Source organism: Oncorhynchus gorbuscha, linkage group LG10, assembly GCF_021184085.1.
Source record: "Oncorhynchus gorbuscha isolate QuinsamMale2020 ecotype Even-year linkage group LG10, OgorEven_v1.0, whole genome shotgun sequence".
In the NCBI taxonomy this organism is placed as follows: Eukaryota; Metazoa; Chordata; class Actinopteri; order Salmoniformes; family Salmonidae; genus Oncorhynchus; species Oncorhynchus gorbuscha.
The window spans coordinates 88479967-88502958 of record NC_060182.1 but is presented as its reverse complement, the minus strand read 5'-3'; the positions used below and the strand labels follow the sequence as shown (position 1 = coordinate 88502958).

Genomic DNA, 22992 nt, shown 5'->3' with positions numbered 1-22992 from the left:
CAAATACCATTTCTTTTGGAAGAGAATGTTTCACAAAAGAATGTTTACTTGACAACTCAAAGGGTGTATATACACACAGTATCTGTTATGTAAATATGTACCGATACTGAAATGCAGTACTATGTAAATGCCTCCTTCTCCAATCTCTACGTCATGGATGATGTCTGAACAGTGGGATTTCAGTGCCAACAAATTGTATTTGATAATTTTGTGTTCTATAATTTTGAATTCAATATTTTTTTATTTGTAATGCACAAATGTAATCATTCATAAAGGTCCCGATTTCCGATATTACGCCCTTCAAATCCACTTCTCAGTAGTTGATATTCAGGCTCACTTCATGAAGATGGTAAAAGGCTTTGCAGGAGTGGTTCCCTTGAGTGTGCTGAATAAATGTAAATCAACTGCTGAAAAACTTCCCACTTGCTGGCCAACAGATTTTTGGTGGAATTTACATTCAAAAGGGTTTTCAGTACATTTATCTTAAGCCTTCCATTTAAATATGTTGTACCTTTTGAATTAGTATTGTGGACAGACTATAGAGTACATGGATCAATGAAATAATGCCATCTACAGTGCATTCAGACCCCTTCCACATTTTATGTTACAGCTTTACTCTAAAATTGATTCAATTGTTGTTTTTCCACTCATCAATACCCCATAATGAAACCAAATTTAATACATTTTTGCAAATGTATTAAAAATACAAAACTGAAATAACATTTACCTAAGTATTCAGAAGCTTTACTCAGCACTTTGTTGAAGAACCTTTGGCAATGATTACACCCTAGTGTCTTCTTGGGTATGATGCTACAAGCTTGGAACAACACCTGTATTTGAGGAATTTCTCCCATTCTTCTCTGCAGATCCTGTCAAGCTATGTCAGGCTGGATGGGGAGCATCGCTGCACAGCTGTTTTCAGGTCTCTCCCGAGTTGTTCGATCTGGTTCATGTCCGGGCTCTGGCTGGGCCACTTAAGGACATTCAGAGACTTGTCCCGAAGCCACTCCTGCATTGCTTTGGCTGTGTGCTTAGGGTCATTGTCCTTCTGGAAGGTGAACCTTCACCCCAGTCTGAGGTCCTGATGGGCCTGGAGCAGGTTTTCATCAAGGATCTCTTTGCTCCATTAATCTTTCCCTCAATCCTGACTAGCCTAACAGTCCCTGCTGCTGAAAAACATCCCCACAGCATGATTGCTGCCACCACCATGCTTCACCGTAGGGATGGTGCCAGCAGTGTCTAAGGTGCAGTGTTGTGTAACCGGATGGAAGCCGCCTAGTGATGGCTATTTAACAGTCTGATAGTCTCTCTGTCCCAGCTTTGATTCACCTGCACTGACCTCGTCTTCTGGATTATAGCGGGGTGAACAGGCAATGGCGAAGGTGGTTGTTGTCCTTAATGATCTTTTTGGCCTTCCTGTGACATCGGGTGCTGTAGGTGTCCTAGTGTAGGCACCTGAGTGGCACAACAGTCTAAGGCATTGCAGCGCAGTGCTAGAGGCGTCACTACAGACACCCTGGTTTGATTTCAGGCTGTATCACAACCAGCTGTGATTGGGCGTCCCACAGGGCGGTGTACAATTGACCCAGCGTCATCCGGGTTTGGCCGGTGTAGGACGTCTCTGTAAATTAGAATTTGTTCTTAGATGACTTGCCTAGTTAAAGTATAATTATTAGATTGAGTATGTCATTAATCACTCCAGCCAGCTGGTCTGCACATGCTCTGAGGACACGGCTATGGATACCATCTGGGCCGGCGACCTTGCAAGGGTTAACACTCTTACATATCTTACTCAGGTCGGCCACAGAGGAGCCAACGTGAATACGACATTTAAGCGTGTTAACCCTCGCAAGGCTGCCGGCCCAGACGGCACAAGAGGCGAAGGTTGAGAGCCATGCGTCCTCCGAAACATGACCCTTCCAAGCCGCACTGATTCTTGATACGCTGCTCGCTTAACCCGGAAGACAGCTGCAGTTGTACGGTGTCGGAGGAAACACCGTACAACTGGCGACCGAAGTCAGCGTGCATGCGCCCGGTCAGCCACAATAAGTCACTAGAGTGCAATGGGACAAGGATATCCGCACTTCTTAACACTGGCTTGCTTAACCCGGCATGTTCAATTTGACACTAGTATTTGAACCGTTTAAGCTATTATAAATCTTCTTCCGGATCGGTTTCCCATCAACGGGAAGGTTGAATGTAGGCTAATGCGATTAGCATGAGGTTGTAAGTAACAAGAACATTTTCCAGGACATAGACATATCTTATATTGGCAGAAATCTTTAATTATTGTTAATCTAACTGCACTGTCCAATTTACAGTAGTTATTACAGTGGAAGAATACCATGCTATTGTTTGAGGAGAGTGCACAGTTTTGAACATGAACATTTATTAATAAACAAATTAGGCACATTTGGGCAGTCTTCATACAAAATTTTGAACAGAAATGCAATGGTTCATTGGATCAGTCTAAAACATTGCACATAGACTGTTGCTACATGATGGCCTTTCTCTTGCATTTCAAAGATTGTCCAAAAAAAATACAAAAGAATGGTTGGTTTTTTCTTTGTATTATTTTTTCCCAGATATATTGTGTTATATTCTCCTACATTCCTTTCAAATGGTACCAAGAATATGCGTATCCTTGCTTCAGGGCCTAAGTTAAAGGCAGTTAGATTTGGGTATGTCATTTTAGGTAAAAATTGGAAAAAAGGGGCGGATCCTTAAGCTCTGTAACAAAAAGTCCTTTAGTGAAACAAAAACAATGCGGCGCCCCACCTCTGTTTTGGTAAAACGCTGATGGATGTGCCTGGATAAATGTAAACACTCAAATTCATACAGATCTATGGATGCAAGGACTGATCATCCATATACAATGTTTGTTTACGATTGCATTGTTTACAAACAATGGGGGTAAAACAAGCATTATTTTGGGAAGTTTTGGCACTTATTGGTAGATGGGTAAAAATATATTCCTTTGATCATGGTGAAGTTATTAATTACACTTTTGATCATGTATTCAAAGTGGGGGGCGGCAGGTAGCCTAGTGGTTAGAGCGTTGGGCCAGTAACTGAAACGTTGCTCGTTTGAATCCTTGAGCTGACAAGGCCATTGAACAAATTCTTATTTACAATGACAGCCTAGGAACAATGGGTTCACTGTTCCTAGGCTGTCATTGTAAATAAGAATTTGTTCTTAATTAACTAACTTGCCTAGTTAAATAAAATGTAAACAAATTAAATCAATACACCCAGTCACTACAAAGAGGAAGGAAACGGCTCAGGGATTTCACCATGAGGCCAATGGTGACTTTAAAACAGGTCTAGTCTGCTTTTCAACAGGCACTGGGTGCCAAATTTACCTTTCAGCAGGACAATAACCTAAAACACAACGCCAAATATACACTGGAGTTGCTTACCAAGACGACATTGAATGTTCCTGAGTGACCTAGTTACAGTTTTGTCTTAAATTGGCTTTCAAAGACTTGAAAATGTCTTGCCATAGAGAGACTTGTCCTGGTTCACCTTCCAACAGGACAACATCCCTAAGCACACAGCCAAGACAATGCAGGAGTGACTCCGGGACAAGTCTCTGAATGTCCTTGAGTGGCCATGCCAGAGCTCGGACTTGAACCCGGTCGAACATCTCTGGAGAGACCTGAAAATAGCTGTGCAGCAACGCTCCCCATCCATCCTGACAGAGCTCGAGAGAATCTGCAGGGAAGAATGGGAAAAACTCCCAAAATACAGGTGTGCCAAGCTTATAGCATCACACCCAAGAAGACTGGAGGATGTAATCACTGCCAAAGGTGCATCAAGAAAGTATTGAGTAAAGAGTCTGAATACTTATATAAATGTGATATTTCAGTTGATTCATTTTTATAAATTAGCAAACATTAAAAAAAAACAGTTTTTGCTTTGTCATTATGGGGTATCGCATGTAGATTCATGAGGGGAAATAAACGATTTAATACATTTTAGAATAAGGCTGTAAAGTAACAAAATGTGCAAAAAGTCAAGGGGTCTGAATACTTTTCCGAGGGCACTGTATACAGACATCATTTAAAACATAGTGAAAAAAGCAATACGTTTAAGCTTTACAGGATAGTTTCCTTATAAACATACTTGTTATCTTCTGTTCAAAGAGGAATTTAGCGTTAAACTCTTTACTGTTAGTGTACTCTTAACCAGAGATCCATCTAGGTATCAGGCTCGAAGGCACTATTGGACTGTCCTCTCCTGGGACTGGGGGTCTGTGGTTTGCTATCTGCAGCCTTGGCTTTCCTCTTGGTAGATGATGATTCTGGGACATCAGGGTCAGAGGATGTGGCTGGTGGTGGGGATGACGGAGCTTTGAACTTCTTCACTAACTTCTTTGTTTTCTTCTTCAATCTTTTAGATACACAGAAAACAGCCAAAAATGTTGAAAGTGATTGAACAATTACTAAAACCATTTACGCTATGTGTTTAATCTTAATTATCTAGAATAACATATAAGCTATTATGTATCTACTGTAACATACTAAGCTATAACGTATCTAGTGAGTACATTTTCCTCCCATTTTCTCACTATGTGGTTAGAAGATGTGTGCACAATACATTTAAACAACAGGATATCAGTAGGACTGCTGTGACCTATGAGGACTGTTGCTATGAGGAAGAGGACTGTGGCTGTGAGGGAGAGGTCTGTGGGGGAGAGGACTGTTGCTATGAGGAAGAGGACTGTGGCTGTGAGGGAGAGGTCTGTGGGGGAGAGGGTTGTGGCTGTGAGGAAGAGGACTATGGCTGTGAGGGAGAGGTCTGTGGGGGAGAGGACTGTTGCTATGAGGAAGAGGACTGTGGCTGTGAGGGAGAGGTCTGTGGGGGAGAGGACTGTTGCTATGAGGAAGAGGACTGTGGCTGTGAGGGAGAGGTCTGTGGGGGAGAGGACTGTTGCTATGAAGAAGAGGACTGTGGCTGTGAGGGAGAGGTCTGTGGGGGAGAGGGCTGTGGCTGTGAGGAAGAGGACTGTGGCTGTGAGGGAGAGGTCTGTGGGGGAGAGGGCTGTGGCTGTGAGGAAGAGGACTGTGGCTGTGAGGGAGAGGTCTGTGGGGGAGGGTTGTGGCTGTGAGGAAGAGGGCTGTGGCTGTGAGGAAGAGGGCTGTGGCTGTGAGGAAGAGGGCTGTTGCTGTGAGGAAGAGGACTTACTTGGTGGCAGCAGGCTGCTCAGGGTCTGTGTACAGCTCAGAAATTAACTTGAGTTCTCCAGAGACAACGGTAGCAGACACCTGTGAGTGCAGGGACAGGAAATAAGAAGAGAGGGGACAAGGAAATGATTAGTCCAGTAATTCATGTAAGCTTTGTTACCTGATGGAGAGGAACGAGACAACACACAGAAGTGAGGACTGTATTGGGGGAGGGGATGTCTGGGTAAAAAATAATCACCTTGCTACATCACAACCAGACCAGCTACATCACACAACGATCGCTGAAACAGAACCCACTGTCTCCTTACCTTGGTAGGCGTCAACCTCTCATCTGATTGGTCAGTCCGTTCAGACAGAGGGACTGATAGGTCAGTCCGTTCAGACAGGGCAGACTGGGCCTCTAGGGCACGAGACAGCTCCTCATTGTAATCCCCTGTGAGATAAAAAGTGTCTGCTGAGTGCACATACTTTTTTAATGTAGAACAGATATAACACTCTACTTACGCTCTTCCACGACATAGGTAGCTGGGAGGTATCCATGATGTCCAAACCACCTGCTGTCTTTGTAGAGCACACGGATGGCGTCACCACACGGTACAGTTAACTCATCTGACCGGTGGGCACTGTAGTCATACAAAGAGAGAACCTGACAGAGAGAGAACAATTTAAAAGGATTTAAGAATTATTGACCATGGTGGTAAAATAACTGATTATGTTAAATTTGTCATGTTTCATTTTTGGGCACAGTATGTTCTTGTAATAAAAACATCAATTTACCGTTTGATGAACTGGTACCAAAGAATCTGCTTCTACTCTATTGGCTGTAGACAGATGATCAGATAACTTCTGAAGGAAGAAAGGGAGCATTTTATAGACTTCAATTACATATTAATCTTCATGCATTACTGTCTCTTTCAAATAGATGAATACATATTCAGTCCACAAGACTACAATGAAGTTACCCAATAAAATACACATGAAAGGAATCGAAGAGAAAAGCATGAATGGCTGCCAAATATAACATAATAATGGCTTACGGTCTGTAGCCTGCGAGATGGAGCTCTTCCTAGACGCTCGTCCACTGGGGTGAAACTAGCTGCAAACAAGAGAAGAAAAAGTGAAAAAAGTCATGCCATACTAATATATTTAATCTAAGATAAAACTCAAAGCATACATAAATGAACACCTACGCCTACAGATACAGGTGAAGACAAGGAGAGGCCCATCTTGGTCTTTATGTACAGTGTACATGCTGCTCTGTAAGGTCCTTAACAGGTCTAGTGAGTCTGGAAATGTTCTGTTTTGTTCATTCTTCCCTTTGTTGTTGGAATGTCTGGCCAAAGCTCTCATTCTGCAAAAATGGGTCTTAAGCTCATTTGGTTAAACTGACCCCAATTGTTACAAATGATTGACGACAGAATAGTTCACAGAGCTGCTTAGATTCAATAGACCTGTAGCAGTACAATTCAATAGACCTGTAGCAGTACAATTCAATAGACCTGTAGCAGTACAATTCAATAGACCTGTAGCAGTACAATTCAATAGACCTGTAGCAGTACAATTCATTAGACCTGTAGCAGTACAATTCAATAGACCTGTAGCAGTACAATTCAATAGACCTGTAGCAGTACAATTAAATAGACCTGTAGCAGTACAATTCAATAGACCTGTAGCAGTACAATTCAATAGACCTGTAGCAGTACAATTCAATAGACCTGTAGCAGTACAATTCAATAGACCTGTAGCAGTACAATTCAATAGACCTGTAGCAGTACAATTCAATAGACCTGTAGCAGTACAATTCAATAGACCTGTAGCAGTACAATTCAATAGACCTGTAGCAGTACAATTCAATAGACCTGTAGCAGTACAATTCAATAGACCTGTAGCAGTACAATTCAATAGACCTGTAGCAGTACAATTCATTAGACCTGTAGCAGTACAATTCAATAGACCTGTAGCAGTACAATTCAATAGACCTGTAGCAGTACAATTAAATAGACCTGTAGCAGTACAATTCAATAGACCTGTAGCAGTACAATTCAATAGACCTGTAGCAGTACAATTCAATAGACCTGTAGCAGTACAATTCAATAGACCTGTAGCAGTACAATTCAATAGACCTGTAGCAGTACAATTCAATAGACCTGTAGCAGTACAATTCAATAGACCTGTAGCAGTACAATTCAATAGACCTGTAGCAGTACAATTCAATAGACCTGTAGCAGTACAATTCAATAGACCTGTAGCAGTACAATTCAATAGACCTGTAGCAGTACAATTCAATAGACCTGTAGCAGTACAATTCAATAGACCTGTAGCAATACAATGTGTCTCTTCCGCTTCATCTGCATTGACATGGAAAGACTTGACAGTTGAAAACAATATTGTGGAAGCTCCTCTTTCGGCTGGCTTCCACCTGTTCAGTACTTTCAGATCAAGGATCAGTGCAATGGAGGTGAGGAGTGGACAGATCTTTTTAGAGAAAGGGCCTGTCTGGAGCCACTCACGGTTCTGGGAGGTGAGGGTTGACTGGGGGATGAACTGAGCTCCAAGGGAACCAACCAGCTGCATTTTGAATGTGGTGGCAGGAGGGACGGAGAAGGCAGGATCGAGTTCAGGTCCATCAGGTCCATCTGGAAGAATAAAAATAAGAATAATTTATTGTCCATTTCCTTGTAATATATTTCATAAAACATGAAAATGCACCACTGAGCAAATTGTTTGGTGTAAATGCATGAAGTGTGGTGTCAACATACACTATATGACCAAGAGTACGTGGACACCTGCTCGTCGAACATCTCATTCCAAAATCCCGAATGTACAATTGGCCTTGCATTGTCCGGGTTAGGGAGCGTTTGGCCGGTAGGGATATCCTTGTCTCATCGCGCAATAGCGACTCCTGTGGCGGGCCGGGTGCATTGCGCGCTAACCAGGTCGCCAGGTGCACGGTGTTTCCTCCGATACATTGGTGCGGCTGGCTTCCGGGTTGCGGCTTGGTTGGGTTGTGTTTCGGAGGACGCTTTCGACCTTCGTCTCTCCCGAGCCCGTACGGGAGTTGTAGCGATGAGACAAGATAGTAACTACTAACAATTGGATACCACGAAATTGGGGAGAAAGTAAAATTAAAACAAAAAAAGATAATTAGTTTCCAGCTACAATAGTAATTTACAACATTAACAATGTCTGTATTTCTGATCAATTTGATGCTATGTTAAATGGAAAAAATGTGCTTTTCTTTCAAAAACATTTCAAAGTGATCTCAAAAATTTGAACGGTAGTGTTGGAATCATGTAGTAACCAAAAAAGTGTTAAACAAATCAAAATATATTTTATATTCTTCAAAGTTCCCACTCTTTGCCTTGATGACAGCTTTGCACACTCTTGGCATTCTCTCAACCAGCTTCATGAGGTAGTCACCTGGAATGCATTTCAATTAACAGGTGTGCCTTGTTAAAAGCTAATTTGTGGAACATCTTAATGCGTTTGAGCCAATCAGTTGTGTTGCGACAAGGTAGGGATGGTATACAGAAGATAGCCCTATGTGGGCTTTATTTTGATTCATTATTCACTGTATATTTATTCCTCGTCCTTTTTTATTTTACATCTTTGTGTTGTTGGAAAAGGATTCATTAGCATTTCACTGCTGATCTACACCTGTTGTCTACGAAGCAGGTGACAAAAACCTTTTAAAACTTTTATTTTATTTGCAGTGCACAAACACCCCCTAGAGGAGGTATGTGGATATGACATCAAGCCATTATATAGTGACAACACATACACAAATACCCTGAAATGTAAATATCCTACGCATCAGCATAATCAAGGTTCCACACCTCTCTTTCCCAGGCAGGGTGTTTTTGAGGTGCCGTCAGGAGGTAGACAGCAGACTCCGGTCGTCTCTGGACCAGCAGAGATCCGTTGAAGGCAGCCAACACCTTTTCTGAAGGAATCTCATAAACTCATAAAAGTTCTCAAAGTGGTAAGTTTTTATTTTTTACAAATATCATTTTTACAAATATTACTAATAACAACAGATTCAACACATTTTGGCCAAGGGATCTGTGGAATAAGTTTAGAGTGTGTGATACAATAAAATGTATTATTATTATTATTATTAATTTACAATTAATATGTTATTAACCCTGGGCTACATGGGCCTGGGATGTTTACAGGGATATTGGTATCCACCGTACCAATTATTATAAATGGATTGTAAATTAAGCTTTAAAATTGCAGTTTTCTCTCTGCCTCTCAGCGTTAAAGCTGCAACAACAAAAAAATCTATCTGCCCCATGACAAAATGTGTAGAATTACAGGAAATTAGCTTGAAAACCGCTACATTTTCCTTCCCAAGGCCTGAGACTTGTTTCCATGCACTGCCAAAGTCATAGTACAACTCCTTGTATGCTATTTTTTATCTCACTCGAGTTGTGTTCTGATTATGAGGAGGTCCCTGATGAATTTGCTATCACAAAAGTTTTCCCCGTCCCCAAAAAGATTGAGAATACCTGACTTACTGCTTCCTTACAGGTTCATGCAAACCTCACTGGAGTTCTGAAAATGTATCCTGCAAGACTTCTACACACCTCGTCTCCCTCTCAGAATCCAATGACGACCTCAGCTTGTTCTTCTTCTTCTTTGCACCTTCATTGTTTAATGTTACTGCTTCCTGAGGGGCAGCGTTGGTCTTGTCCGTTGTTGACTTCTTATGTACAGTCTTCTTCACGGTGGCCCTCTCCACTTCCTGTTCCATCTGCTACCGTTACTCATGGAGTAACTCATCCTTGAGTTCCAACGCAGCCTCACTCTGGGCCCCAGACACCTCCTCCTCTCCACTTCCTGTTCCATCTGCTACCGTTACTCATGGAGTAACTCATCCTTGAGTTCCAACGCAGCCCCACTCTGGGCCCCAGACACCTCCTCCTCTCCACTTCCTGTTCCATCTGCTACCGTTACTCATGGAGTAACTGATCCTTGAGTTCCAACGCAGCCCCACTCTGGGCCCCAGACACCTCCTCCTCTCCACTTCCTGTTCCATCTGCTACCGTTACTCATGGAGTAACTCATCCTTGAGTTCCAACGCAGCCCCACTCTGGGCCCCAGACACCTCCTCCTCTCCACTTCCTGTTCCATCTGCTACCGTTACTCATGGAGTAACTCATCCTTGAGTTCCAACGCAGCCCCACTCTGGGCCCCAGACACCTCCTCCTCTCCACTTCCTGTTCCATCTGCCGTTACTCATGGAGTAACTGATCCTTGAGTTCCAACGCAGCCCCACTCTGGGCCCCAGACACCTCCTCCTCTCCACTTCCTGTTCCATCTGCTACCGTTACTCATGGAGTAACTCATCCTTGAGTTCCAACGCAGCCCCACTCTGGGCCCCAGACACCTCCTCCTCTCCACTTCCTGTTCCATCTGCTACCGTCTCATGGAGTAACTCATCCTTAGAAGTTCCAACTGCTGCCTGACTCTGGGCCCCAGACACCTCCTCCTCTCCTCTTCCTTTGTTCCATTGCTCCTTCTCCTGGAGTAACTGGTTCCCATTGTTGTTGTTGACCTTCTCTGCTACCTCCCTCTCACTGAGCTTGTTCTTAGTGAAACAAGGGTTGCCCTGGTCAGGGTCATAAGTGTTCTGGAGGATAGTCTCATTGTCCTCTGTGTCTTTCACAAGGTCAAGGTTAAGGTTAAGTCTGGAGCTGAAAGATAGGAGTGGGGATGCAAAGGTGAGAACAGGATTTATGTGCATGGACGTTAATTCACAGGGACCATGTACAACAAATATTGTAGGCTACAACATTATCAAACTTAAAGTGATTTCAGCCCCCAAGCCTTCTTGATCTGACCTGTTCCAACTTGCCACAATACTCTCCTGTTCTGACTGAGCTGGACTCTTCTTCTCTGAATGTAGCCAGGTCAGTGTATATGTTCACCTCATCAAGGCTTCACTCTCTCCGGCTTCGTAAGTGACACTCATTCTGCTTGCAAAGGGCCCGGGGGGGTTTTCCTCCTGAAAAATGCAAGGCAGCGGATTAATCAGATACATTCATGTGGTTAGTTACTGTAATACATTAGCTAACAGGCTACAATGTTATGGGTCTGATTGCAAGCAACGGAAGTTTTCTAACTTTGTATTTGACCAGCCTGCAACCTGCCTATCCAGTCCATCTTGACCACATAGGGTAGGCCTACTCAACTTATGAAAGACAAACATAGATAGCTAGCTAGTTATCATCTTTGCAAAAAACTGTAGCTAGCTGGCTAGCTGACCGTTACAATATAGTTAAAGTTAGTTAGCTGATAACGTTAGCTAATCAGCTAAATGAATCTGGCTAGCTACAAGGGTCACCGCAATGATGCCAAGCATAACAGTGTCTTGCAATAATGCTTATTTAAGTGAATGGACATGCAAACTAACATCGACAACCTGTAAAACATACCATTGACCACCATACGTGAGTAAATGACAGTGATTGTGACCCCTGACACCGTTGCGAAAAAAATCTTGTGGATGACGTTTCATCTATGGTCTTTGATTTCACCATTAAAAGAAAAAAATGTGTACAATGTCACTTTTTTCAGATATAATTTTTCCCTGGAGATTACATTTGAAAATGTATCCAAGCCATTGCACATATGTTTTCAGTTTTGTTGTGCAATAAACAAAAACACATATAGACAAAAACAATAGACAATTTAACATTTACATACATACATTTCAACTTAAATTACACGTTTTCATCAGCCATGTTTACCCATTTCTGAATATACTCTGCATAACTCTACCTTTGAATAGAAATGAATTAATAGCAAGACGTATATGCATTTATCTTGTATGTATTCATAATGTGGTGTTTTAAGGAATGTTGAATCATATTTCGTTGTATATACATGCTCAGAATGAAACAAAGGAACGTGCAGTCCACTGGGCGAGAACAGTAATGTCACGTGGCGTCTTAAACTCTCCATTCACTTCACAGGTAATGCCTTGGCACTGGTAGGCAGGTGCATATCTTTCTTTGTTCCAGCAGAGACACGCAAATACATGGCTTGTGAAGAAACTACTACCTGAGCACTGCTACTGGAATTCAACGAATAAGTAACATATAGCCTATATACATCGTATATTATTACAATATATATGTTTATACTATAGTGAATGAATGTTGATTTCACTTTGCTTTGGAGATGGCCACCGGAATATGTGAAAAGTGTGCACAACTGCTAAAGGACTTCGTTGCTTATGTAAAGAGATTGCGGTCTGAACTTGTACAGAAGATAACGGAGTGTATAAAGAACCTGTCAAGATGTAGCTGTCTGCGGAGGAAGAGAGCAACTGTTGCATCCTATATCTCAGAGCAGCACGAGAGACAGGCTGCTCGGACACTACTGAACCACCTGGACACAGGTATTGGTATTCTAAATGGATGTGCAACCTGCCTATCCAGTCCATCTTGACCACATGTGTAGGCACTACAACTTCTGAAAGACAAACATGGATAGTAGCTAGTTATCATCTTTGAATCAAAACTTTAACTACACTGCTCAACCCAGTATTGTCTACAGGCATTAAATACATAGGAGCATCTGGAAATCATTGGTCAGCATCACAGGAGGTTGGTGGCACTTTAATTAGGGAGGACAGCTCGTGGTAATGACTGGAGCAGAATAGGTGGAATGGTATAAAATATATCAGACATGTGATTTCCATGTGTTTGATGCCATTCCATTCCGTTCCAGACATTATAGTCCTCCCCTTAGCAGCCTCCACCAGTCACCATTCATTTATTACAGGTCAGTTGACACACCTCAGTCAGTGTACTGTGTTTAAGTGTAATTTTAAGTAGCATATTGTGTCATGTTAATATTTGAGACAGATTGTTATGAGAAAGATTTCTATCCCATTGTAATAGTATACTGTTTTGTAGTGGCTGTGCAGTACAGGTCTCCCAGCAGTTTATCTATTCTATTGTAGTGATATGCTTTGTGACAGAAGTGACCAGTATTATGAAAATGTCTGACCAAATTTTTTCCATGAGGGCAGGAAGATAAGAATGGATTCTCCCTGTTACATGGAGGCAGACAATAGGTCTCTAGGCAGAAAGCGATCCTGTACAGCCTATAACTCTCTATAGGTAGTTAAATACAGGAACATGATTGGTGACATGATTTCCTCTCCTCCTGTCTTGTTGCAGTGGATTATCCTCTACCCGTTGCTCTCCTGGAGCCATACACAGCCCTACTGCTCTCTAATGACATAGAGGTTCAGAGGATCACCACTCTGTCTCTGGTTCATCTGCTAGTGAACAACAAAGGTATGTACACACAGACACATACACACGCACTGTCTCAAGGTTAAACACTGTACTACTGTCTTCTAATCAAATCAAATCAAATCTTTCTTTGTTCCAGCAGAGACACGCAAATACATGGCTTGTGAAGAAACTACTACCTGAGCACTGCTACTGGAATTCAACGAATAAGTAATATAGCCTAATAATCTATATTATTACAAAAAAAACTATTTTTATACTATAGTGAATGAATGTTGATTTCATTTGGATTGAATGAGTGATATGTAAAAGTGTGCATAACAGTAGATGGACTTCGTTGCAGTATATAAATGAGATGAGTGTGTGAAAAGTAAACAAAGATAACGGCATAGTTAAAGAACCTGGCTAGTGATACATGTGTTACATAAGGATGCAGTCACTATGTTGTAGGACACAGGTATTGGTACAGTATATACATATGCATATAGATGAATAATGTAGGGTAAGTAACATATATAAGGTAGCATTGTTTAAAGTGGCTAGTGATATATATATATTTATATAGACGCCATCAATTCCCATTATCCAAATGGCTGACTTACAGTCATGTGTCAATGACATTCTACAGCCACTCTAAATGGATGTGTGGCTATTTAACACCAGTCCTTGAGATCAAAGTTTTTTACACTCTCAACCCAGTTTGTCTACAGGCATTAAATACCTAGGAGCATCTGGAAATCATTGGTCAGCATCACAGGAGGTTGGTGGCATTCCTAATCTTTATGGCCTTTCTGAACAGCTGGTGGTAATGACTGGAGCAGAATAGGTTGGAATGGTATAAAGTCCTCACTACCCTCTGATTTCCTTGGTTGATGCCATTCCATGATCTGCCGTTCCAGACATTATAGTCCTCCCCTTATCCACCAGTCCCATTCCAGGAGCTCTCGACCTCAGTCAGTGTACTGTGTTATCTGTCATTTGTGAGTGCATTTGTGACATGTTAATTTTTGAGCCTCCTGAGGTTGTTAGGCGAAAGATTTCTATCCCATTGTAATGTGAGTGGACCAATTCAGTTTTGTAGTGGCTGTGCAGTTACAGGTCTCCCAGCAGTTTATCTATTCTATTGTAGTGATATGCTTTGTGACAGAAGTCCACAATATCTCCTGAAAATGTTGACTTGACCAAATTTTTTCCATGAGGGCAGGAAGATAAGAATGGATTCCCTGTTACCTGGAGGCAGACAATAGGTCTCTAGGCAGAAAGCGATCACTGTTGTGTCAGCCTATAACTCTCTATAGGTAGTTAAATACAGGAACATGATTGGTGACATGATTTCAGGAGAGGGCTCTCCTCCTGTCTTGTTGAGGATTATCCTCCTACCCTCACCACCTGGGGGCGGCCCGTCAGGAGTCCAGTACCCAGTTGCACACAGAGACCCTCTCGCTCTCTAATGACATAGAGGTTCAGAGGATCACCACTCTGTCTGGTTCATCTGCTAGTGAACAACAAAGGTATGTACACACAGACATTCTCACATAGGAGCAGGTGAGTAACTGTACTACTGTCTTCTAGTGAGTAAGGAGCAGGTGATTGAGACAGGGATGCTGATGCCCCTGCTAGAGATGCTCCAGTCTGGGGACCCCACTGTCCAGTGTAACTCCTGCCAATGTATTGCCTCACTGGCCTCCTCAGGTTGGTGGACTAGTGTTTACGTTTGATTTGATCTATATTGATCCCCAGCCAGTGACTAGATATCGCTGGCTGAGACATAACAACACCTACACACGACGACATACACACTTTATTGATCCCCAGCCAGTGACTAGATATCGCTGGCTGAGACATAACAACACCTACACACGACGACATACACACTTTATTGATCCCCAGCCAGTGACTAGATATCGCTGGCTGAGACATAACAACACCTACACACGACGACATACACACTTTATTGATCCCCAGTCAGTGACTAGATATCGCTGGCTGAGACATAACAACACCTACACACGACGACATACACACTTTATTGATCCCCAGTCAGTGACTAGATATCGCTGGCTGAGACATAACAACATCTACACACGACGACATACACATTACAACATTAGTGCAACAAAGTGCTGGTGCTATTGTCAATGAATTTCTTGTTTTACAATCGATAGGATCAGGTTTCTCTACATTTGCTTTCCCCACAAACTGATTTACTCTCAGATAAGAAGCTAAGCACAACATGTATGATATCCCTGCTGAAAGATGTACACAGCTTTATTCTTGCTGGTTAATGTAAGGTGAAAGGCATGACACATGTGGGACGTCGTGTTCCATGTATTCTAACTCAACATTCTATTCTAACCCAACATTCTACTCTAACTCAACCTTCCATTCTAACCCAACATTCTATTCTAACTCAACCTTCCATTCTAACTCAACATGACTCTGTTGTCCAAACTAGACATGACATTTAATCTCTATTTTTTTGTTGTTGTTATTGCCTCACATTTATTTAGACTCAAACCGGGAAGCTATTGTGTCAGCTGAAGGGGTGATTCCACTACTGGTTTTAGCCAAGTCTTACGATCCCCAAGTCCAACAGAATGCAGTCTGGGCCCTTTTAAACCTCACACAGTCTGGTAGGTCTGCACAGAACTATGTCCACCAATACATAATGGTCTGTACACCCTGTACTATGCACACATCTCAGGTTGCTGCCACATTCTGGGTTGTTGCTGTATTCATATGACCACAATGGGTGGAGTTCAAATGACACATTCGTTAGCTGTGATCTCATTGTTTGCTGACATTTCAAAACAAGTGACGCGTGTCACTTAACCATAGAGATCAATGGAGAATAGATGGATGGATTTATTCATGTGGTCCCAACTTAACTCATTCCTAGACATACTGTACGTCTCCATATCTGACCATTATTTTGTCCGCCTTCTATTACCTTTCCATTAATCTGGCACTAGATTAGCCTTCATTGCTGCCCTTCTTTCTAGAGAGGACAATGGGAGTGTTATGTCAAGAAGGAGCCATTCCTGTACTGGCACTTCTGTTGCAGTCCTCCAACTATGAGGTCCAGGTAAAACATCCACTGTCTCCTGCCCTCAAGCCAAATATTGCTGTTTTTAAAACCACATCAAAGTAACTATGTGCTGCGGTTTTTTAGTGGTTATTTGTTTAAAACAATAGTACGGTTATAGCATGATGACCAAGTCTATGCTTATTTTGTCCCAGTGGTCTTCAGCCTGAACTTCTATTGCGCTCTGAACTGAACTGATATTCTGTCTGTATTTTAGTTCTACAGCTGCTCTGCCCTGAGCAATATAGCCACTGTCCCGGGCCATCATCCCAAAATGTTGGGCATTGGAGACCGTTTTCTGTTGAAGTCTCTGCTGACACTCATGTCCTCATCAGTGCAGAAGGTAACGGTTGGTCTTTTGGCAATCAGGCCCCGTATCCACTTACACAGAGTCAGATGATGTCGTGAATACCATTTTTATGTCTCTGTGCCCAGTATGAAGGAAGTTAGAGGTAGGTTGGCCAGCCAATGCTAACTGGAGTAAACGCAATGCCTGGAAGTATATGAATATCTACTAGTATGTCCAACAGATGTTACAGTTTCACACTGAAATGTATTCTGTCATGAAATGTTTTCTTACTCAACCTTGGGTCAAATGTTTGTATTTTATTTCTAGAATGCATCCCAAGCTTGCAGATGCCTCCAAATCCTTTCAGGGAATGGTAATTCTAACGTTTAACCACAGAACACACTCTGTTAATGTTTTAGGCACATATTCAAGATTGTACAGATCCTTGTGGATTGGATGCAGTGTTGTGCTTTGTTTTGTAGTTGTGACCCAGGAGCAGCTGATGTACCTGAACTGTGTGTTGCCTCTGAAGGCCCTGCTGTGCTCCGCTACTCCCCCTCTGACTGAGTCTGCTATAGCACTACTGTCTGAGCTAGCCACACACCAACCCAATAGAGTGAGATTTTTTAAACTAGATGTTGATGGGCGCAGCTGTAGCTTCAAGGTTAGAGAGGTGGGCTAGTATCTGGAGGGTTGTTGGTTCAAATCTCAGGTTTGACATATCTGACAGGATTCTATCTATTATCTAATGATGGTGGTGATTACAATCAATGTTATTTGTACCGGTGTTAGCAATCCGTATTCACTGCGTTTCCCTCTAGGAGGGCCTGGTGAATGAGGGCCTGGTACAGGTGATAGGGCAGCTGCTCCTCTGTCACAGATCCAGCTCCATCATCAACCACAGTGTTGTTACCATCACCAACCTCAGCAGCACCAGCGAGGGACCGCAGGTAATAATGGCTGCCATGTCGCTCACTTATTCCCTCACTAGAATACGAGGCGCTGTTCCAATGTCCACACTACCATATTACGTAGAACGCATGCCCATAACATTGCTTCATTCTTACTGGTCTGCTAGTATGGACGTTGGAATGTAGATGTGGTTTCCATCTATATGTTCAGTCACATGTTAACTTTTATCAAACCAAGAATGGTCCTTTAAGATGAATATAGAGACACTGACCTGGTGATGTCACATGAATGCAGTGATTTTTGGAAGCCATTTTAAATGCATTTTCATTCATGTGGACATGGGATGATCAAGCCTTGTGTTGTCTACAGGCTGTTATGGACAGTGTGTGTGTAACAGGACTTCTCAAGGCCCTTGTGTCCAGTGTGACCTCAGAGGAGACCGTTCTGTGTGTCACTTCCTGTTTACATCACCTGACAAGCTGGGGTGAGAATACAAGCAATTCATAAACCAGTTTAATTCATGTCACCTCACCTCTATTACAACTTTTCTCTTTCCTTTTCAGACTTACTTCAGTCTCATTTGGCCACAAAAATGACTCCTGAACATGTTTCAAGTCTGGTGAAGTTCTCTGCACAAATGGACAATCTAGAGCTGTCCTATAGGTCTGCTTCCATCATCAGCAAACTAAAGATGAACGGTAATATGCATGTATTCTGTTTGTTGTCTAGTCCCTTTATTTTATCTGTGACTAGCACCATGATTGATAGTGTAATGCTTGCAATAATAAATAGATTTTCTCTTAAATGCTATACTGTCTGTATCAGCAAGATTGTCCCATGTGTGCTCATACAGATGAGCTTTGTGATGTACATAAATTCACTGAAAACCCACACGGTTATATTAACAGTATTGCACTTTTCATGATGCCTACTTTTGGCCAGCTAAAAGCCGAACCACCGATCAAGCAACATTATGGACTAAATGTTCAAATCCTGTTGCTGCAGGATTATTTTGCTTTTGCAATATACAGTACCAGACAAAAGTTTAGACACACCTACTCATTCAAGGGTTTTCTTTCTTTTTACTATTTCCTACATTGTAGAATAATAGTGAAATCATCAAAACTATGAAATAACACATATGGAATCATGTAGTAACCAAAAAAGTGTTAAACAAATCAAAATATATTTGAAATTCTTCAAAGTAGCCACCCGTTGCCTTGATGACAGCTTTGCACACTCTCGCTCTGTCTCTCTCACTCTGTCTTGCTTCTCTCAACTAGCTTCACCTGGAATGCTTTTCCAACAGTCTTGAAGGAGTTCCCACATATGCTGAACACTTGTTGGCTGCTTTTCCTTCACTCTGCGGTCCAACTCATCCCAAACCATTTCAATTGGGTTGAGGTCGGGTGATTGTGGAGGCCAGGTTATCTGATACAGAACTCCATCACTCTCCTCCTTGGTCAAATAGCCCTTACAAAGCCTGGAGGTGTGTTTGGGTCATTGTCCTGTTGAAAAACAAATGATAGTCCCACTAAGTGCAAAGCGGATGGGATGGTGTATCGCTGCAGAATGCTGTGGTAGCCATGCTGGTTAAGTGTGCCTTGAATTCTAAATAAATCACTGACAGTGTCACCAGCAAAGCACCCTCGCATGTCCTCCTCCTCCATGCTTCACCGAGGGAACCACACATGCAGAGATCATCCGTTCACCTAGTCTGTGTCTCACAAAGACACGACGGTTGGAATCAAAAACCTCAAATTTGGACAAATTTCCACCAGTCTAATGTCCATTGCTCATGTTTCTTGGACCAAGCAAGTCTCTTCTTATTAGTGTCCTTTTAGTAGTTGTTTCTTTGCAGCAATTCGACCATGAAGGCCTGATTCACACAGTCTCCCCTGAACAGTTGATGTTGAGATGGGTCTGTTACTTTAACTCTGTGAAGCATTTATTTGAACGCATCCTCTGCAGCAGAGGTAACTCTGGGTCTTTCTTTCCTGTGGCGGTCCTCATGAGAGCCAGTTTCATCATAGCGCTTGATGGTTTTTGGAACAGCACTTGAAGAATCTTTAGAAGTTCTTGAAAACTTCTGCATTGACTGACCTTCATGTCTTAAAGTAATGATGGTCTGTGGTTTCTCTTTCCTTATTTGAGCTGTTCTTGCCATAATATGGACTTGGTCTTTTACTAAATATGGTTATCTTCTGTATACCCCCCTACCTTGTCACAACACAACTGTTTGGCTCAAACACAATAATAAATAAATACATTCCACAAATGAACTTTTAACAAGGTACACCTCTTAATTGAAATGCATTCCTCATGACTACCTCATGAAGCTGGTTGAGAGAATGCTTAGAGTGTGCACAGCTGCCATCAAGGCAAAGGGTGGCTACTTTGAAGAATCTATAGATTTTGATTTAACACTTTTTGGGGGGGGTTACTACATGATTCCATATGTATTATTTCATAGTTTTGTCTTCACTATTATTCTACAATGTAAAAATAAAGAAAAACCCTTGAATGAGTAGGCGTGTCTAAACTTTTGACTGGCGCTGTAGGTCAAATTAAGATCCTACATCTGTACATGCATTTTTTTCTTGTTGCTCATATATCATACAGAACATGTCATCCAACTACTGACGCCACACTACGCTGCCATCTCTGAATATCTCCTGATGTACCTCAAGAACCAGGAAGTGCGATTCCAACAGCTGAGTATTGTTACTCTATGCAACCTGAAGAAAGGTTGGTCATGGTTTTGTAACAACAATTTAACCAGTCTATGCCTAAAATACCACATTTATGTGCTTGATGTCAATAACACTACTTTCTAGTCAGTTATCATGAGAAACATAAACTGTAGTGCATTAACATAAGGGCAGGTACATGCAGTTATAGTCAATGGCTTGTTGTTGTGTTATACTATGTAATGCTCTGCTCTGCTATGTCATGTTATTCTTCAGACGGAGAGTTTTCAGTGCTGATGAGTGATAGTGTGCTGGAGAAGCAGCTAAAATGGGTGCATGCACAGACGGAGCAGACCAGGCAGTTACTGCAGGCGATTCAGATGCCTCCATCCTCCTGACCTGTCCACTGGAGCTCTCTCTGCTTCAGGACATGGACTGACACCTCTCTGCTTCAGGACACGGACCGACACCTCTCTGCTTCAGGACACGGACCGACACCTCTCTGCTTCAGGACATGGACTGACACCTCTCTGCTTCAGGACACAGACCGACACCTCTCTGCTTCAGGACACGGATTGACACCTCTCTGCTTCAGGACACAGACCGACACCTCTCTGCTTTAGGACACGGACTGACACCTCTCTGCTTCAGGACACGGACTGACACCTCTCTGCTTCAGGACACGGACTGACACCTCTCTGCTTCAGGACACGGACCGACACCTCTTTGCTTCAGGACACGGACTGACACCTCTCTGCTTCAGGACACGGACTGACCTCTCTGCTTCAGGACACGGATTGACACCTCTCTGCTTCAGGACACGGACTGACACCTCTCTGCTTCAGGACACGGACTGACACCTCTCTACTTCAGGACACGGACCGACACCTCTCTGCTTCAGGACACGGACCGACACCTCTCTGCTTCAGGACACGGACCGACACCTCTCTGCTTCAGGACACGGACCGACACCTCTCTGCTTCAGGCCACGGACCGACACCTCTCTGCTTCAGGACACGGACAGACACCTCTCTGCTTCAGGACACGGACCGACACCTCTCTGCTTCAGGACACGGACCGACACCTCTCTGCTTCAGGACACGGACCGACACCTCTCTGCTTCAGGACACGGACCGACACCTCTCTGCTTCAGGACACGGACCGACACCTCTCTGCTTCAGGACACGGACCGACACCTCTCTGCTTCAGGACACGGACCGACACCTCTCTGCTTCAGGACACGGACTGAGATGTGGGATATGCATATCACTGTTTGAACTGACTTACCATTACCTTTGAACTTGACAATGATTACTGTGTCGTGATTCTATTTTGAATGATGTTAAGGCGTTTTATTTTCTGAGTGATCACACTGTTGTGTTCTAAGCATTTACATCCATATTGCACTTGTGAACAGGGGGAAAAGAGGTCTATTATATTTTCATTTTTATACAGATTCAATGCTTTTACAGTTGACAAATGTTTAATGCTGCGTTCAGGTGCTAGTCGGAACTAGGAAACTTTACATTTCAGACTTCCTAACTGGTGGTAGTTATACACGTGCCGCTTTCAACCAGTTAGCAAGTGGAACATTTCAGAGTTTCCTAGCACGTGAACGCGCCATTTATACAGCAAGTATTCAGACCCATTGACTTTTTTTCCCATTTTGTCACGTTACAGCATTATGTTAAAATGGATTAAAAATATATATATTATCCTCATCAATCTACACACAATAGCCCATAATGACAAAGCAAAAACTGTTTTTTTAGACATTTTTTCGAATTATATAAAAGAAGAAAAAATATCACATTTACATAAGTATTCAGACCCTTTACTCAGTACTTTGTTGAAGCACCTTTGGCAGCGATTACAGCCTCTGGTCTTCTTGGGTATGACGATACAAGCTTGGCACACCTGTAATTGGGGAGTTTCTCCCATTCGTCTCTGCAGATCCTCTCAAGCTCTGTCAGGTTGGATGGGGAGTGTCGCTGCACAGCTATTTTCAGGTCTCCAGTGATGTTCATACGGGTTTAAGTCCAGGCTCTGCCTGGGCCACTCAAGGACATTCAGAGACTAGTCTCGAAGCCAATCCTGGTTGTCTTGGCTGTGTGCTTAGGGTCATTGTCCTGTTGGAAGGTGAACCTTCTCCCCAGTATAAGGGCTCTGGAGCAGGTTTTCATCAGGGATCTCTCTGTACTTTGCTCCGTTCATCTTTCCCTCGATCCTGACTAATCTCCTAGTTCCTGCAGCTGAATAACATCCCCACAGCATGATGCTGCCACCACCATGCTTCACCGCAGGGTTGGTGCCAGGATTCTTCCAGATGTGACGCTTGGCGTTCAGGCCAAAGAGTTCAATCTTGGTTTCATCAGACCCAGAGAATCTTGTTTCTCATGGGCTGAGAGTTTTTAAGTGCCTTTTGGCAATCTCAAAGCAGGCTGTCATGTGCCTTTAACTGAGTCGTGGCCACTCTACCATAAAGGCCTAATTGGTGGAGTACTGCAAGGATGGTTGTCCTCCTGGAAGGTTCTCCCATTTTTAACAGAGGAACTCAG

General features: G+C 42.8%; 2 protein-coding genes and 1 long non-coding RNA gene across 5 annotated transcripts; 1 reads left to right on the top strand and 2 right to left on the bottom strand.

The window, feature by feature from the left end:
• Positions 1-3940: 3940 nt before the first annotated feature.
• Positions 3941-10399, bottom strand: LOC124045344. 3 transcript variants are annotated; one of them, XM_046364644.1, is made up of 9 exons: positions 9775-10399; positions 9022-9128; positions 7696-7821; positions 6223-6281; positions 5963-6031; positions 5690-5831; positions 5494-5618; positions 5187-5266; positions 3941-4391 (listed from the first exon to the last, which is right to left on the bottom strand). In XM_046364644.1, exons 1-9 carry the CDS (start codon positions 9939-9941, stop codon positions 4199-4201), a joined length of 1068 nt encoding a protein of 355 aa, XP_046220600.1. In that variant the 5' UTR covers positions 9942-10399; the 3' UTR covers positions 3941-4198. The 3 variants fall into 3 exon arrangements, 1 of the variants encoding a protein (XP_046220600.1); XR_006840832.1 differs by lacking the exons at positions 3941-4391; positions 5187-5266; positions 5494-5618; positions 5690-5831 and having other exon boundaries at positions 6376-7821; XR_006840833.1 differs by lacking the exons at positions 3941-4391; positions 5187-5266; positions 5494-5618; ... (1 more) ...; positions 9022-9128; positions 9775-10399 and adding an exon at positions 7945-8144 and having other exon boundaries at positions 6376-7821.
• A 308-nt stretch (positions 10400-10707) lies between these two features.
• Positions 10708-11721, bottom strand: LOC124045432. The gene is made up of 3 exons (XR_006840854.1): positions 11626-11721; positions 11032-11195; positions 10708-10884 (listed from the first exon to the last, which is right to left on the bottom strand). It is a non-coding gene; the product is annotated as an uncharacterized LOC124045432 (long non-coding RNA).
• Positions 11722-12132: 411 nt separating this feature from the next.
• On the top strand, positions 12133-22189 carry LOC124045342 (vacuolar protein 8-like). The gene is made up of 13 exons (XM_046364643.1): positions 12133-12593; positions 13381-13500; positions 15031-15150; positions 15969-16091; positions 16461-16543; positions 16761-16886; positions 17160-17205; positions 17315-17448; positions 17654-17782; positions 18114-18228; positions 18308-18442; positions 20367-20492; positions 20711-22189. The coding sequence occupies exons 1-13, from the start codon at positions 12374-12376 to the stop codon at positions 20830-20832; spliced, it is 1599 nt and encodes a 532-aa protein (XP_046220599.1). The 5' UTR covers positions 12133-12373; the 3' UTR covers positions 20833-22189.
• Positions 22190-22992: the final 803 nt, after the last annotated feature.

Excerpts from the sequence above, each read along its gene's own strand:
- LOC124045342 (XM_046364643.1), top strand. The coding sequence starts at position 12,374 with ATGGCCACCGGAATATGTGAAAAGTGTGCACAACTGCTAAAGGACTTC. Across the intron at positions 13,501-15,030 it reads TCTGCTAGTGAACAACAAAG|TGAGTAAGGAGCAGGTGATT; the intron begins GTATGTACACAC and ends ACTGTCTTCTAG. Across the intron at positions 16,887-17,159 it reads TGTCCTCATCAGTGCAGAAG|AATGCATCCCAAGCTTGCAG; the intron begins GTAACGGTTGGT and ends TTTTATTTCTAG.
- LOC124045344 (XM_046364644.1), bottom strand. The coding sequence starts at position 9,941 with ATGGAACAGGAAGTGGAGAGGGCCACCGTGAAGAAGACTGTACATAAG. Across the intron at positions 7,822-9,021 it reads ACCCTGCCTGGGAAAGAGAG|ATGGACCTGATGGACCTGAA; the intron begins GTGTGGAACCTT and ends TTATTCTTCCAG. Across the intron at positions 4,392-5,186 it reads GAGCAGCCTGCTGCCACCAA|ATTGAAGAAGAAAACAAAGA; the intron begins GTAAGTCCTCTT and ends TGTATCTAAAAG.